The 14527-nt window shown below is 38.7% G+C and overlaps 1 protein-coding gene across 3 annotated transcripts; it reads left to right on the top strand.

Moving 5' to 3' along the window:
• Nucleotides 1-8: 8 nt before the first annotated feature.
• On the top strand, nt 9-13932 carry LOC116308470 (uncharacterized). 3 transcript variants are annotated; one of them, XM_089034387.1, is made up of 18 exons: nt 9-168; nt 1334-1439; nt 1647-1880; nt 2317-2502; nt 2823-2870; nt 3370-3424; nt 4502-4543; nt 5545-5601; nt 6073-6209; nt 7151-7255; nt 7917-8135; nt 8732-8787; nt 9000-9672; nt 10311-10642; nt 11036-11120; nt 11492-11535; nt 11934-12189; nt 12958-13932. In XM_089034387.1, the coding sequence occupies exons 2-18, from the start codon at nt 1404-1406 to the stop codon at nt 13492-13494; spliced, it is 3102 nt and encodes a 1033-aa protein (XP_088890513.1). In that variant the 5' UTR covers nt 9-168; nt 1334-1403; the 3' UTR covers nt 13495-13932. The 3 variants fall into 3 exon arrangements, with proteins under 3 accessions (XP_088890513.1, XP_031574749.2, XP_031574750.2); XM_031718889.2 differs by having other exon boundaries at nt 10-168; nt 8997-9672; XM_031718890.2 differs by lacking the exon at nt 1334-1439 and having other exon boundaries at nt 10-168; nt 8997-9672.
• The last annotated feature ends 595 nt before the right edge of the window (nt 13933-14527 follow it).

The following is a 14527-nucleotide window of genomic DNA, read 5'->3' as shown; positions in this document are numbered from 1 at the left end:
AGAGTGTTGGATTTGTTCAGCATGTCGGCCATGTTTCTTGTCGCAAAGGCTGAAGTGAACTGAACTGAATTTCCCTCTAAAAACCCTCACATATAACCTACTTAACTTAAAACCATGCTGGAAAGAATATAATCCTGGATAGCTACATTACTGGTTAAGCCATAGACGGTAAGTTAAGTGATCTTGGGATGTTATTTGATTTTTTATCGTCCAAAAACGCCGGCGAACGACTCTTAACTGAACAGTCTGCTACCACGCCGTCTTATTAATAGCAAAAGACGGAATCCTAAAATAATAGATTTATATTAGGTATTTGACATTAATTTCCTATTATGACTGCAACAAAGTTTTCCGAAGTTATGAATTGTGCATACTTTTATTTGGGTCGGTTTTTCGTCTGGTTCTTCGTCTCGATTGCAGCTGTTAGATTCTGAGAACAAATTAAAACTTGCGCCTCATTATAAAACTTGTTATAATTTCGTTTGGTTCCAAAAATAATGAAATAATTGTCATGATAAAATGTGATTATGTTTCAACAGACATAATATCTTAATTTAATCTGTCGAATTAATGTAATTTACAAGTTAGTATACGTAATGTTTAGTCTTAACTAGATACTGTCTCCCAGACATCTTTAGGCAACCCTCTCACCCCTCCCCCCCCCCCCCCCCCCCCCCCAAAAGATAAAATCATGGCAGGAGTACTTTGAAAGAAGAACTATAATAGTTTCATTCTATTTGTATTAAATTGACTATTAAGAAAGTCTGATTTTCAGATACATTTTCTTCATATTTAATATTTCATATTTTGGCATTTTTCTTGTTTCTTTTTTGTTATATTACTTTTGCTGATTTATTTGCCTAAGTTTCCATTCGTTTTTCAAATCTTTTTATTTTTCGACACTTATTTTTACTAGTGTTTTTACTTTGTCATCTCGGCAACAGTTTATAGAGACCTTTAGATCCAACAACGAGTACGAGTGTTTAACTTTTAAAGAGAGGCACTATCTTTTTGACTACAATTGAGTGTTGACCACGTGCACAGGACCAATTTTAAGACTCGTACTTGTACTCGAACTCGTACTCGTCGTCGTTTCTAAAGGTCGCTTATATTTTATCAACTGCATAGATGTTCTTTATATAAGATTTTTAAAGACAGAAGCTTTCAGCTTCCAACCTGAAGGCTTTGAACCTAACCAGAGAGCATCTACACAGTGGATATGTTCAATCATGGTTATACCTCCATTTTCAAACTTTCTATTTTGTTTCAGTCAGATTTCATATTAATATTTTAAGCAGGTTCAACCTACTCTTTGACTTATTGCTAAATATAGGTTAAGTTCATCTTTGGTAAGAATCATTGGTAGTGTAACAGAAGTGCACTTGACTCTCACCTTTATTGTCATGTCATTGGTCCAACTCCTAGACTTGACATCACATGTGAGTATTGGTTCCTGGGTCTCTCCCTTGATTCAAGGGTTTTTCTCTGGGTTCTCCAGTTTTCATCCCTCGGCAAAGCTAACATACTAGATTCCAATTTCATCAGTGAGTTAGCTGTGCCCTGAATTTTATCAGCCCAGAGGTTGTTTCAGAGTATTGATAAAATGATATAACAAACTTATATCATGTAATGTTTGTTGGTTTTAGAACATCATGAGTAAACAGAGTGGAGAAAGTTCTCCAGTAGCTGTTGATTCCTCGGCATCTAATAACAATGAACAGGACCAAGCACCTGACAGAGGAGATACTGAGATAGTGACAAAAGTAGGAGAAATAAGCCTTGAGGGGGATAACAAGATGAATCACAAGGAGCCTACTCCGCTAGTATCTACATCTGTTAGTAACAATGAGAACAGCAAAGATGGAATTCTTGAAGGAGAGGTAAGAAGAGATAGGGAAAGACGAAAAATGGGACATATTCTTGTTTCTTGTTTTCAACAAAGGACACATTACAGTACGACGTGCATAACCTTGGCTACCACACCTATTTTTTACTAGTTAGCCGATCAGACAGCTAGAATTTGTGCATTTGCACGTGAACTTGCACAAGATGCAAATCACAAATATTTAAAATTATTCCGCACACTTCACGACAAAAACTTCAATGGCTAGGAATAGCCATTAGGTGATAGGTGATACCTATCTTAGTTTCCCTTTGCTGGCTAACACTGGACAATTTTGTGGAAAGTCTTCAGATTCAACAGTAAAGAAAAAGTTGGGTGGCCACTGTTAGACATGTCGCACTGTAATTTTTTTGTGGGTCACACTTTCACGATAATGGTTATAGGATTCATACATGTACTCCTTATGCTTCCAGGAAGGAGAGTTGGATTACGAAGAAGATGAAGGTGAAATATTAGAAGCTTCTGACAACAAACAAGAAACACCAAAAAAGACACCAAACAAAGAACAAGAAAGTGATGGTGAGGAGGGTGAACTAGAAGATGGTGAAGTCAACAGTGATGGAGAAGAAGGAGAGATCTTGTCAGACCAAGATGAAAAGGTTGGTATCTTTGGTTTCTCTTTTGAGCTGCCTACTATCCTTGAAAAAGATATTTTACATGAAATTAAAATTTTCTCAATATGTAATCTCTTGAATGGAATAATAATTAAAAAATGATGATGATGTATATTATCCTTATATGACCTTTCAGCACAATCCACTGGAAATACAGCCAATCAGAATGGAAGAAAGCTGTTGTGCATTTTGCAGTATTCCACGGTTATAAATTCATCCAGTTGAATTCGGGTTGTGCTGGTCACATGATAACCAAAATGGGTTCAAACCTTTTCCTTTATTTAATATTTTGTTTGATTTTTTAGGATGATCTTAAGAAGAAGAAGAATATAGAAGAAGGGGAAATAAATGAAGTTAGTAATAAATTTCATAACATAAACTATTTTAGTACTTTTTTATTTCTATGTTTAAGTATTTTTCTAGACACAGGGTTTTCAGAATGGGTAGGTGGCTGCTGGAGCTCCAGCCATTGCTTGGAAGTTAACTGCTGGCTACTTTTTTGGGTTTTTCTTGGTGTTGCAATGGTGTCACCTTATCATGTTTACATGTAACTTAGCAAAACAAAAATTTTCGATGGGAGATGGAGGGCCAATAAGATGCAACACCATTACTCTCAGACTCTGTTATATTGAACTCACAGGCAACTTCACTGGATACCCCACTTGCATGTGACTGTCAAAACAGCTCAATTTGGAGGACAAAACAAAATAATCTAAATCTCCTGAGAATTGTGAACCTATTGTCCTCCAAATTGAGCTGCATTCCAACGTGCTGCAAGGGTCTATTGTTCCCTATAAATCCTCACAAACGTTTCTTTGAATGTATGATCATGATAACTGATTGTTATTCTAGGATGACTTGGAGGAAGGTGAAGTGAGGGATGCTGATCCTTACTCATCCAATCAAGGTCAGTGTTGTACTTTATAACACAGTTAGCTTTGATATCATTGTGATAAAGCAGTGAATAAAAACAATATCAGTAAAGTGATATGATATCACTTCGTGGTAAACTGAAACTGTGAGTTTTATTATTGTATCTAAACTAAATGTGTAATAAACAAATTATTACATGTTAAGAGCCTGATATCTTTTTTATTCACTTGTTTTCTATATCATATGGCACACTTGCTTGTGGACTCGCTTGTTCGCGACTTTATATGGCAACTTGTGAGTAAAATTGATATCAGTTATCTCTATGTATTTAGGCAAAATTTAACACCAAGTTTACATGAAATGCATAGAATAATCTGGTCACACATTAAGGATTCGTGCTCTAACATGCTTGTGTCATATGTAAAAAGAAAAATGGCTATAAATATTGCTACTCCCCAAAGAGCATGTATCACCAGCTGATCTGAGAAAAAAACTGAGGTGTCACTCATCGCCTTGAAGTTATGGATTTCCAGACCACCAAATGAAAAAATAGCATTGCTAAAAAGTGCTTAATAACAATAACACATTATAAAATGACTGTTATAAATCTCGTGTTCTGATTGGTTTGATGCGCGTGCTTTATGAGAGCACACACCACGCGTGCACTTTCAATTTTGTCATTCCTATAATTTGTATTTTATAAAAGAATTTAAAAACTTGCTTGCTGTGCTGTGTGCAGTTATAAAGCACTTGGGGATTGGCAGAACACTTGAGAAGTGTCGAGAAGCACTCCGATACACGTCATGCTTCTCCTAACACTTCTCTTGTGTCCTGCCAACCCCCTGCGTGCTTTATAACTGCACACAGCACACATGTGTTTTCTATTTTCTTCAATAATGAATTAGTTATATATTTTTATTGCATTGTCGGGCATGTTTTTATTCTTTTTATTCTTCTGGCTTCATAACACCTCAGTTATGCAGTGATGTCATTGCCACGTCACTATCTCTGTTCAGTTGACAGGGAATCCACAAGTGATGTGTATGTGCAGCCTGTGTTATTAATTTTTGTTTAATGTACAATGTAATATTTTGTTTTATAATCATCCTAGGATCCAGAGTGCCTAGGAAGCTTTGTAGATACTTTGTCTCAGGTAAATCATTTTGATAATTAGTCAGCATTTATTGCTGTAAGCTCAAAACGTTTTGTCAATAACCACCCCACATAATGTTAAAGTGTCCATAAAAAAGTATAGGAGAAGTATGCTGGTTGATTGCTTTAAGGCCAGTTTAGATGGTACGATTTTCGCCTACGAATATCGTATAAAACACACTCGTGTCTGTTGTAGGGCAGTTGTAGGCTTGATTTACACGCTATGACTCGAGTTGTAGGATGGAGCGAGCGTGTTGTATATGATAGTTGTAGGTGAAAATTGTACCGTCTAAACCGGCCTTTACAGCACTTTTGTTAAAATGCCAGTAATTCTGCATAAATGTATTGAAAGTTTGTGTTGTGTTTGTCACCTGTTTTCTTTAGCTACATTTCACACAGGACGTTTTTGTTATTCTGTGTATAGTTTCCTCAAAAATACATACCCCTGAAAGAGACCACTGAAATCAAGTGTATTTAAATTGCTTACTGTCAATCACATAAGGTTTTAGAGTTGACTGGGGGGGAGACTAGGGACTGTTAAGTCAAAACAAAGTGTTCTATTGACTATTTATTATTCCATGAATATTTTTATACAAAACCAGTAATCAAGAAACATATACATGTACAACCTACAATATCCTCAAAGCTTCCAAATGTCAATTGTACCCCCCCCACTTCTCCCAGTCAAAACACGGATTTACCAGGAGTGAAGTCTATTCTACTTTTTCCATACATTGGTTCACTGGTCAAGTGCTCAAGAGAGGCGCCGAGGTACTTTCAAAGGATTATTTAAAGTTGAACCTTGTAACCTCCGACTGAATGCTTCTGCTGTTTGACCAGTGAACTGATGTATGGAAAATGGTGAATTGATAGTAAAGAATTACAAAAAGAGAGTGCTATAGAAAGAACAACAATTAGTGTGCAACCCAGCTGTATTTAATGGATGTGCCAGTGTCAATGACAGTTTATTAATCATGATTATTACTATTTTCTTGTGTATAGGCAGCTGTACTTGGGGTGTATCTTGTAGGTTTCTTCATCCTGGTGTTAATGATAAAGGTATTTACACATATAATTTAATGGGCAGTCAGTTGTTTTTATGAGGGTAGCACTTAATAGCCATTGGCTAACAAACCTGTGGTCCCTCGATCCGTGATAGAATTGGAATTTAGGAGTTGATTTTTGGTGAGGGAGGAAAGCCAGAGAACCTGGAGAAAAATCCTCGAAGCACAGGAGAGAACCAACAAACAACTCTACTCATATACAACACCGAGCCCAGTGGGAATCGAACCTGGGTCACATAGATGAGAGGCGAGCGCTTTCACTGCTACGCCACCCATGCTTCCCTAAATAATGATAAATAAAAGTTAAAACTGACGTAAAGAAATAACTGTTTTGAATTTTCAATTGCAACTGAGACTAAATTTTTCAGTGAAAAAAATCTGAATTGGTGAAACGTTTGCTAAATAGTGGCAGTTGTCTCCTACGTGCAAGACCATCATTAATCTAATATATATATTCCATTTCTAGGTGCATATCAAATGTTACCCCATCCTGGTCAATACCCTGTGCCTTACGTCAGGCCACCACCTCCTCCCTTTCCATTGATCTCTGATGCTGCTCCCACTCCTGGATTACAAGTAGCTACTGCTGATCTTCTACCTGAGGTAGGTATTATCATGTAAGGAGCACAGCAATGGACTACTTAGTAGGTAGCGCACTAAGCATTGGCTCCTTAAAACAAGTGTGTGAGGTCACTGAGGATCAAGCTATGGACCTCTTGCTTAAAGTGCAAATGAACCCTTTGACAATACATTCAGTACTGGTTCTGCATAAAGTAAATAGTTGATTGGTAAAATATTTCTTGATTTGAGTGATGCGTCTTTAAGTTATGAAGGTTTATACTTCCAATATGTTAATGATGATGACGTCAGGTAAGGTATTTGAGTGTTTTTGTTGTAACTAGTAATACTAAATGCTGGCCATTTTGAAAATAAAAATTGTAAATAGCTTTCATGTAAACCATGAGTAAAATAATGATGCTTTTTAAATACTGTTTCTATGAACCAGTTCGATTTTGTATATTTGATTAAGCCTTAATAGACGTCACGCTCATTAGCATATTGGAAGTATAAACCTTCATAACTTAGGAACGCATCACTCAAATCAAGAAATATTTTACCATTCAACTATTTACTTCGTGTAGAATCAGTACTGAAAGTATTGTCGAAGGGTTCATGTGCACTTTAACAGGCAGCACACTAACCAACCAAGTCACACTTGGTCCTTAAAACAAGTGTGTGAGGTCACTGAGGATCAAACTATGGACCACTTGCTTAGCAGGCAGCACTCTAACTAACCAAGCCACACTTGCTCCTTGAAACAAGTGTGTGTGAGGTCACTGAGGATCAAACTATGGACCTCTTGCTTAGCAGGCAGCACACTAACCAACCAACCTATGCCTGCTCCTTAAAACAAGTGTCTGAGGTCACTGACGGTCGATTTTGAACTATTTTTCTTAGCAACTGAGCCCAGATGTAAACCAATAACAATGATTCAGTTTTCACTAACGTTAAGATATTAAAAAGTATTATTTGATGTCTATCAGGATGAAGATGATCTGTTGGGACAGCCTGAAGCTACTGCGGATGTAAAAGCTGTTAACCAAGAAAAAGAGACTGCATGGGAGAGAGGCATAAGACTTGCTAAAGAGGTCAGTTTTAGAACCAGGTTATCGATTAACTAACCTGAGCAACACCCTAAGGACTTCTGCACAGAAGGCTAATCTAATACAGATAGATGTGCATGGTAGTTTATAGAGGCTTTGCACCATCATGGTCTTTTCATCACATAGCATATTTGAGTTCAATCCTACTTTTTTAGAGTGTTTGAAGCAGTAAAAAGCTCAGAAAAGAAAAATCTGAATTAAGTCAAGTGTTCATGGTTCGAGTATCTTCACTGTAAGAGTTGTGTGCATACACTTCTTTCAATAAAGTTAGTCACCCGAAAAGCTATAAAGCTGAGGCCGACAAGGATTATGGGTAGATTCATTTTACATGTTCAACCGCTTGATAACTGTTCATGGACTTGCCAATCTTTTACCGGTTACAGTCTCACCTCTTCTGAGCATTACGAGCTGCAGTTTGTATTAAAAAAGCTTTGTATATATATGCTTCCTTGATATGAAAAGTTTCCCATGATGCATAGTGATCTTAGCTTTCTAGGTTTTTGGTGACTAACTTTATTGAAATAAGTGTATAATATTGAGTGTAGTGGTAATGTGTGTGACAAACTGTTTCGACCCACTCTAATAAAAGGATTTTCACCACCATCTTTATAACAATAACCAACTTTTTTCCGTATCATATTCCCAGAACAAGAAAGCTGCCTTACTTCGCAAAAAGGAGGACACAGACTTTGAACAGAAGCGTATGTTGCTAAGCATCAGCGTTGATGCCGAGGATGAAGAAGGCAACAAGGAAAACCAGGCCAAGAAACAAGAAACTAGAGATCGAAGCAAAAAAGATGATGATGGTCGAGGACCTAGGTCATCCAGATGGAGAGATAGTAAAGAATCTTCACGGTATTATAATGTGAGTAAACGAAGGAAAGGGAGGGATGAATGAATGAATGGATGGATGGATGAATGGGATGGATGAATAAATGGGATGGATGGATGAATGAATGGAAGGGATGATTGAATAAATGGGAGTTATGATTGAATGAGTGGAAGGGAAGAATGAATCTGGGGGATGGATGAATAAATGGGATGGATGAAATGGGATGGATGAATGGGAGGGATGATTGGATGAATGGGAGAGATGAATGAATGAATGTGAGGGATGGATGAATGAATGGAAGGGATGAATAAATGAATGGGAGGGATGATTGAATGAATGGGAGGTATGAATGGGAGGAATAAATGGATGGATGAATGAACGGGAGGGATGAATGGGAGGAATAAATGGATGGATGAATGAATGGGAGGTTTGGGTAAATAAATAGGAAGGATTGATTATTGAATGGGAGGGATGGATGAATGTATAAATGGGATGAATGAATGGAAGCGAGAAAATACGAGACATCGACGGATGGAATATATGGGAAATGAATGAAATGTATGTTGGATAACCATTATTGAGACGATTCAACTAGTTTGTATTAATTTAAACATTGTTGTCTGTCATAGGATAGAGACAAGAAAAAGAGAAGATCAAGACGATCGCCGTCTTCGTCGCCAGAAAGGTATTACTTGTCATACCACACAAGACAATGACATGTCAATCGAACCGTTTTTATCACAAAAATGAAAAGTAAACAGTGCGCATTATGGACGCGGATTGCAGGGCTGCAGCCGCTTAGAAAACCAATCAGATTGCTTAGTCCTAACCTCGACTAGCTTGTCAAATAATATAATCAAGCTATTGATGTTTAATGTTGTCTTTTTATCTCAGAAGCAAATACGATCGTCGCCGGGATGAGAAAGACAGCTCAAAAACTAGTGACAAAGAACAGGATATTGGCAAGAGACTAGACAAAGATCGCCCCAGGAAATCCAAGACTGACGAACTGAAGAAAGAAAGAAAAGATAAAGATATTTCATCGACTGAAAGGCGATCAAAAGAACCTTCTGTATCGAGCACTAAAGATGTCGAGCCAAATTCTAAAGAAAAGCTAAAGAAAAAGGTCTCGAAGGACAGCGAAAACGAGTTGAATCAAGAAGAGACCGGAGAAGGGGAGAAGTCGAAGGGTAAGGGTTTTTTAAGTATCTCCAATAATCGATTGGCTAACGATGATTGGCACGATCCATGGCAACGGACCACGTCACCCAAACGACGCTCTCCACGCAGACGTTCAACTACGTCATCATACTCTTCACGCAGTAGAAGTAGATCTTCGTCATCGTCATCTGCTTCGTCACGCTCTTCAAGATCTAGGTCGCGCACTCCGTCGTCTACGGGATCAGAGTCACGCTCGTCGTCACGGTCTGTCAGCAGATCTCCTAGTCGCAGTCCGTCACAAACGCCATCAGGCACGTCATCCAGGTCGATGTCACGCTCAGAAACACCTTCATCACAGAGCGATCGATCGAGTACATCTAGCCGTGGTAGCTCCAGGAAAGATCGATACGTAAGGATATAATCTTTTCTCGTATAAATATACCAGCTCTCTTAGCGGCAGCCATGTTTATTCCCACGAGATGGACATCCCCATTGTTTTTGTCCGCGTAAAGAGCTACAATACGACGAAGACTGTTGTTTTAACTCTGTTGAAAAAAAATGTTGTTTCAGTCAACACGAATGCCGCGTGAGAAAGACTCCTTCTAACTCCAGTATTTTCCCGCTAATTTAATGAGCATGCGCAAATTGGTTATCCGAATTCCCAAATTTGCAAAGAGCACGCGTTCTCTGTTTCCCGCCATTTTATCTGAGCATATTCATAACCTTATTTAAAGTGCTACTATGACGAAAATCGCTCAAACTTGGATTCAGCAGAAATAAACTACAAAGAAATATATGTAGCAATGTTCGATGTTGAGTGTATGACGTCACAGACTCCAAAAAATAATCGTAAAAATATCACTTTCGTCCTGAATATCGAGAAAACAATTCATACAGTGATTATTGGACCTTTAAAGAGTATTCTTAGGAAGTTTCAGCTGAATCCAAGTTTGAGCGATTTTCGTCATAGTAGCATTTTAATTTAATTTGTTTTAAATTGAATTGAAGCAATTGTAAAACGATTAATTTCATCAATTCCATTTTCAGCCCTCCAAGACGGACAGCAACAAAGCTTCCAGTAGGAATCAAACCTTGTCACCATCAGGTTCTGGCTCTGAATCGCATTCCGACTCAGAATCCGACTCAGACCGACCTCACTCTCCCATCGTATCTCCATCTCCATCTCCACACCCACCATCCCCTCCACCACCTCCACGCTCTCCTTCAACACGGGTCCCTCGGGGATCAGCCGGGGCACCAACTGATCGTAGTGGTAGTAGATACAGGAAAGACCGTTATGACGTGGAACACAAGTACAGACAGTCACATGTGATGGGATGGGATAGAAGGAATAGAGGTTCATGGCACGACCCTTATGGGTATGTAGCATGCGCAAATGATTTTTTAACACGGCTCTTAGGAAGAGCATTTTGTATGATGAGACATCCGTGTTTAAATAAAGATTATGTATGTATGTATGTATGTGTGTAGGAACAAAGTATCCTTTATGAATTTGTTTATGAATGGAAAAAAAAAGAAGGGCAAATTTCTAACAGTCGTTCTCAATAGCACACTCGGGATCGTACCATCTGCCTTCACCTTTTGGTTGGATTTCATTGTCGAAAAACAACATTTTTTGAAGTGCACGCGCAAATGGAATGCCATGTGCTGAGCTACGTAACTCTAGTCAAAGGAGGCGAAAATTGTTACATCAGAGGAAGGGCCATTATTTTTCGTGGTTTTTTAATATGACAATTCTCTTATTTTTTTAGTCGAGGTGGTAGCGTTAGTCCTAGGAAAGAACGAGATCGAGATCGCGATAGAAGACGTCGATCAAGAACCCCACCAGGCAGACGGGTATGCGGCTAGATACTGTACACCTAATTCAAACAACGTTGTCGGTCGGAGATCTGAAATGTCAATTTTAGACAAAAAAGAATTTTTGTACTTTTATGTTTTCAAGGTAAAATACGAAAAATGAGATTTCTAACTCGAAGGAATGGCACACATTCCAGTCTAAGAGAAAACTATGATGTTGGGCTGGGAATAGATTACAATTTGCAGCTTGCTACTCGGTCTCAAATTTCAGATTTCAGACCGTCGCCAACAACGTTTTTTGAAATAGGTATATATTCATATGAGTTTAAGATTTTCCAGTTTTCTTGTTTATACCGAACCATTTTGTAAATGCTTTTTGACGCCATATATACTTCACGATGTTTTTTTAGGATGCGGATCAAAGAAGAGCTTTGGAAGAAGCTTCTCAACAAAGGTGAGATGGTCATGACAATAATAATATTTGTGCTGCACTATTTTGTTACGCGTACCTGTTTTGCCCTTCCCTGCCCTGCCTCGTCTTTTCTCATCTCGCCTCCCTTCATCTCTCATTTCCCATTCCCACCTCCCTCCCCTCTTTCTCATTAGTGTAACATTTTACGTCGCGCCTTTCCAAAGGCAAATACAAGCCTTTTGAAATGGGTGAATTTATGATACTTGCACACATAGCGTTAGGTCAATTTCTAAAATTAACACTATCCATGTTTCCTGTTGATCACAGTCATAATGTAGATACCACATTGAGCAGCAATGGGCGAATTTATGATACGTGCACACATAGCGTCAGGTGCAATTTCTAAAATTAACACTATCCATGTTTCCTGTTGATCACAGTCATAATGCAGATAACACATTGAGCGGTAGACCCATGTCCTCGCGTGATCACTACCGTCGCGGTTCACACAGCGACAATGGTAGAACCAGCAGCGATGGTAGCAGTAACACTGCACAGGCTAAAAGTAGGAGTTCAAATATACCAAGTAATGACTCGTGGTCAGCCGAGAGACGGAAGCAGTCACAGTCAGTATGGATGGGCAGTGGTAGTGTTCGATATACGGGACATAAAGACATTAAACTCACACTTAATAAGGTATAGCATGATGTACAACAGCGAATTATTTTTATTGAAAAGCAATGGACTACTTCGACGATGCGGCAGCCATCTTGAAACGCAAGGCATTATGGGCATCCAGGGGGCAAATACACAAACCTTTGTTACAGTAATGACGTATTCCACAACTAAAGAATTTTCTCAAATATCGTGAGATCGTCATTTCAGCATATTTGTTTTGTTTTGCCCCCTGGGCGACCCATAATGCCTTGCGATTCAAAATGGCCGCCGCATCGTCAATGTAGTCCATTCTGTTGTGCGTGAGTTCTAATCCATGCTTACGGATGAATGGGCTAATGCCGGATTGGGCGATATCAAAAATATTGTAAGTTGCTGTTGATCGAACCGCTTATCAATATAGTATAAAGTACAAGTTTGAAGAGAAGTGGAAACAAGTGTGTGAGAGTACAGGGATGAAGTTGCGGTCCTCTTGTTTGGATGGCGACGGCGCACTTACAAACCAGCCTTTATTCTTGAGTGATTTTGGTCGTCTCTATTTCATCTTGGTCATTGTTTTCGAAAATCAGTCTAAGGGTCTTTATTTTGAGGCTCTTCTCTTACCAGTTGCCCAATGAATCCGAAACAAGAGCACTGAATCACTCCCTTTGCTATTGACGGAAAATAAATTGCTATTTTTACAGCCAAGCTTTAAGCAAACTTCCTTCGAGTTGCTACTGCCAAAAAAGTAGAGATGTCTTCATGAAAGCAAAGTTATGGTCATTTTAACAATGTTTTGTTTGTCTTTAGTCTGCAGGAAAGGCGCCGTCTAGTACCCAATCATCCTCGTCGAGGCAGCCCCAACACTCTCCCCCCAGGCAAGCAGAAGCAAGCAGTAGTAGTAGTGGCACAAACTCTAAAGATCCCGAGAAAAAGCGATGGGCTCGAGAACCTGAGTCATCTCAGCGGCATTCCAGTCCAAAAGATGACGTCACTTCCTCCCAAGCTGCTAGTAAACCAATCAAACGAGCCGCTGATAGTGTACTCACTCCAAGACACGTGGAAACGCAATCAAATAAGCGCAATATTGAAGAATCTACGTCAAAAAGAGCGGACGATAAGAGAATGGAATCCAGACCTCTCAAAAGATCCGCAGACAGTGCTGCGGCGAATACTAAACGAACACTTCCCGAAAACATACCGATCAAACAGTCGCAGCGCGACTCAATCGAAACGCCTGACGCAAAGTCAAGCCATGCATCAAATACCTCGCGACGCGAAGAGCTTTTAAGAGAACTGAAAGCAGTAGAAGACGCTATAGCTAGAAAACGAGCACGTATAGAATAACATTAAACCAAATAATTGTGTATAAGTACCCTCGTATCGTAAATGTTTTATGTCTAACACGACCAATGAAAGCGCGCCCTTTTGTGCACGTGACTTCAAACACATCACTTTCGTTTGAGTATTGCTCGAGGAGTAAGCCTGGGCTTTAATAGTCGCTCCTCGACGAAGGTCAATTAATGTTTGTAAGTCATAGCGTGAACTACACATTCATGAAAATCAATTTTCAGTCAATATCGGAATGTTTCGTGACTTTTTCATTTTATTGATAAGAACTGTTATTTTTCCACATAGCTTGCATACCTTCAGGTTATGATGGTTTTGGAGATAAAATAATGCAGTATTCCTTAGTCAAATCACTCGCAAGCGAATCAAATGAGAGAAAAAACATGCCCACCATTTTGAATGACAAAAAATTAAAATATTTTGAGTGACACAAAAGGAATTTAAAAAATCTTTTTTCAAACTTATTCAATATGGCGGAGATAACGTTATATAAAAATCAGCAGCACGTTTAAAGAATCAAATTCACGAAAAAAATGAGGGAATCTGGTAAAGACCAGTACATGATCTACAAAATTTGAGTTTCGTCTTCATTTCCAACAAGTTATCTCCTAAACTAGATATTCAAACAGAAAAGATTGAAGGAAAGATTGCAAGTAACTGTTAATTATTTTAGAAGGGAAATTTCGTTTATAAGCTTCAAATCATTGCTTAGCCTGCGAATACAGCCGACTCACTTCGGCTCCCGTTTTCAAGCGCCTGAGAAAGACGAAGGTGGCCGAAGTGTGATGTACAGACAGTGTAAATAGATACAGTACTTCATTAGTAACATCCTTTATAGAAGCAAAACGGCTGGACAAAAAACTAAGTTACCACAGACGCACATAACGACAACACTGAAATCACGTAAAAATGAAAGAGAACTCGTGTAATTAAGCGAAAACGATGATAATTTTTAAATTCTGTTGCTTTGACAACGAACACTGTTAGTACAGTCTGTATGTAAGTAGATCTGTTATCTAGAGAATATATC

Source organism: Actinia tenebrosa, unplaced genomic scaffold (genome assembly GCF_029948245.1).
Source record: "Actinia tenebrosa isolate PJP-AT-01 unplaced genomic scaffold, QUT_ActTen_1.0 PGA_scaffold2__45_contigs__length_23673736, whole genome shotgun sequence".
NCBI lineage: Eukaryota > Metazoa > Cnidaria > Anthozoa > Actiniaria > Actiniidae > Actinia > Actinia tenebrosa.
This window is presented reverse-complemented; position numbering and strand designations above follow the sequence as displayed.

What these genes read in the sequence shown, in the direction of transcription:
- LOC116308470 (XM_031718889.2), top strand. Translation starts at nt 1,404, where the DNA reads ATGTCATTGGTCCAACTCCTAGACTTGACATCACAT. An exon ending in TCATGGCACGACCCTTATGG is followed by an intron (nt 10,643 to 11,035) that starts GTATGTAGCATG and finishes TTATTTTTTTAG; the next exon opens with TCGAGGTGGTAGCGTTAGTC. An exon ending in GAAGAAGCTTCTCAACAAAG is followed by an intron (nt 11,536 to 11,933) that starts GTGAGATGGTCA and finishes TGTTGATCACAG; the next exon opens with TCATAATGCAGATAACACAT.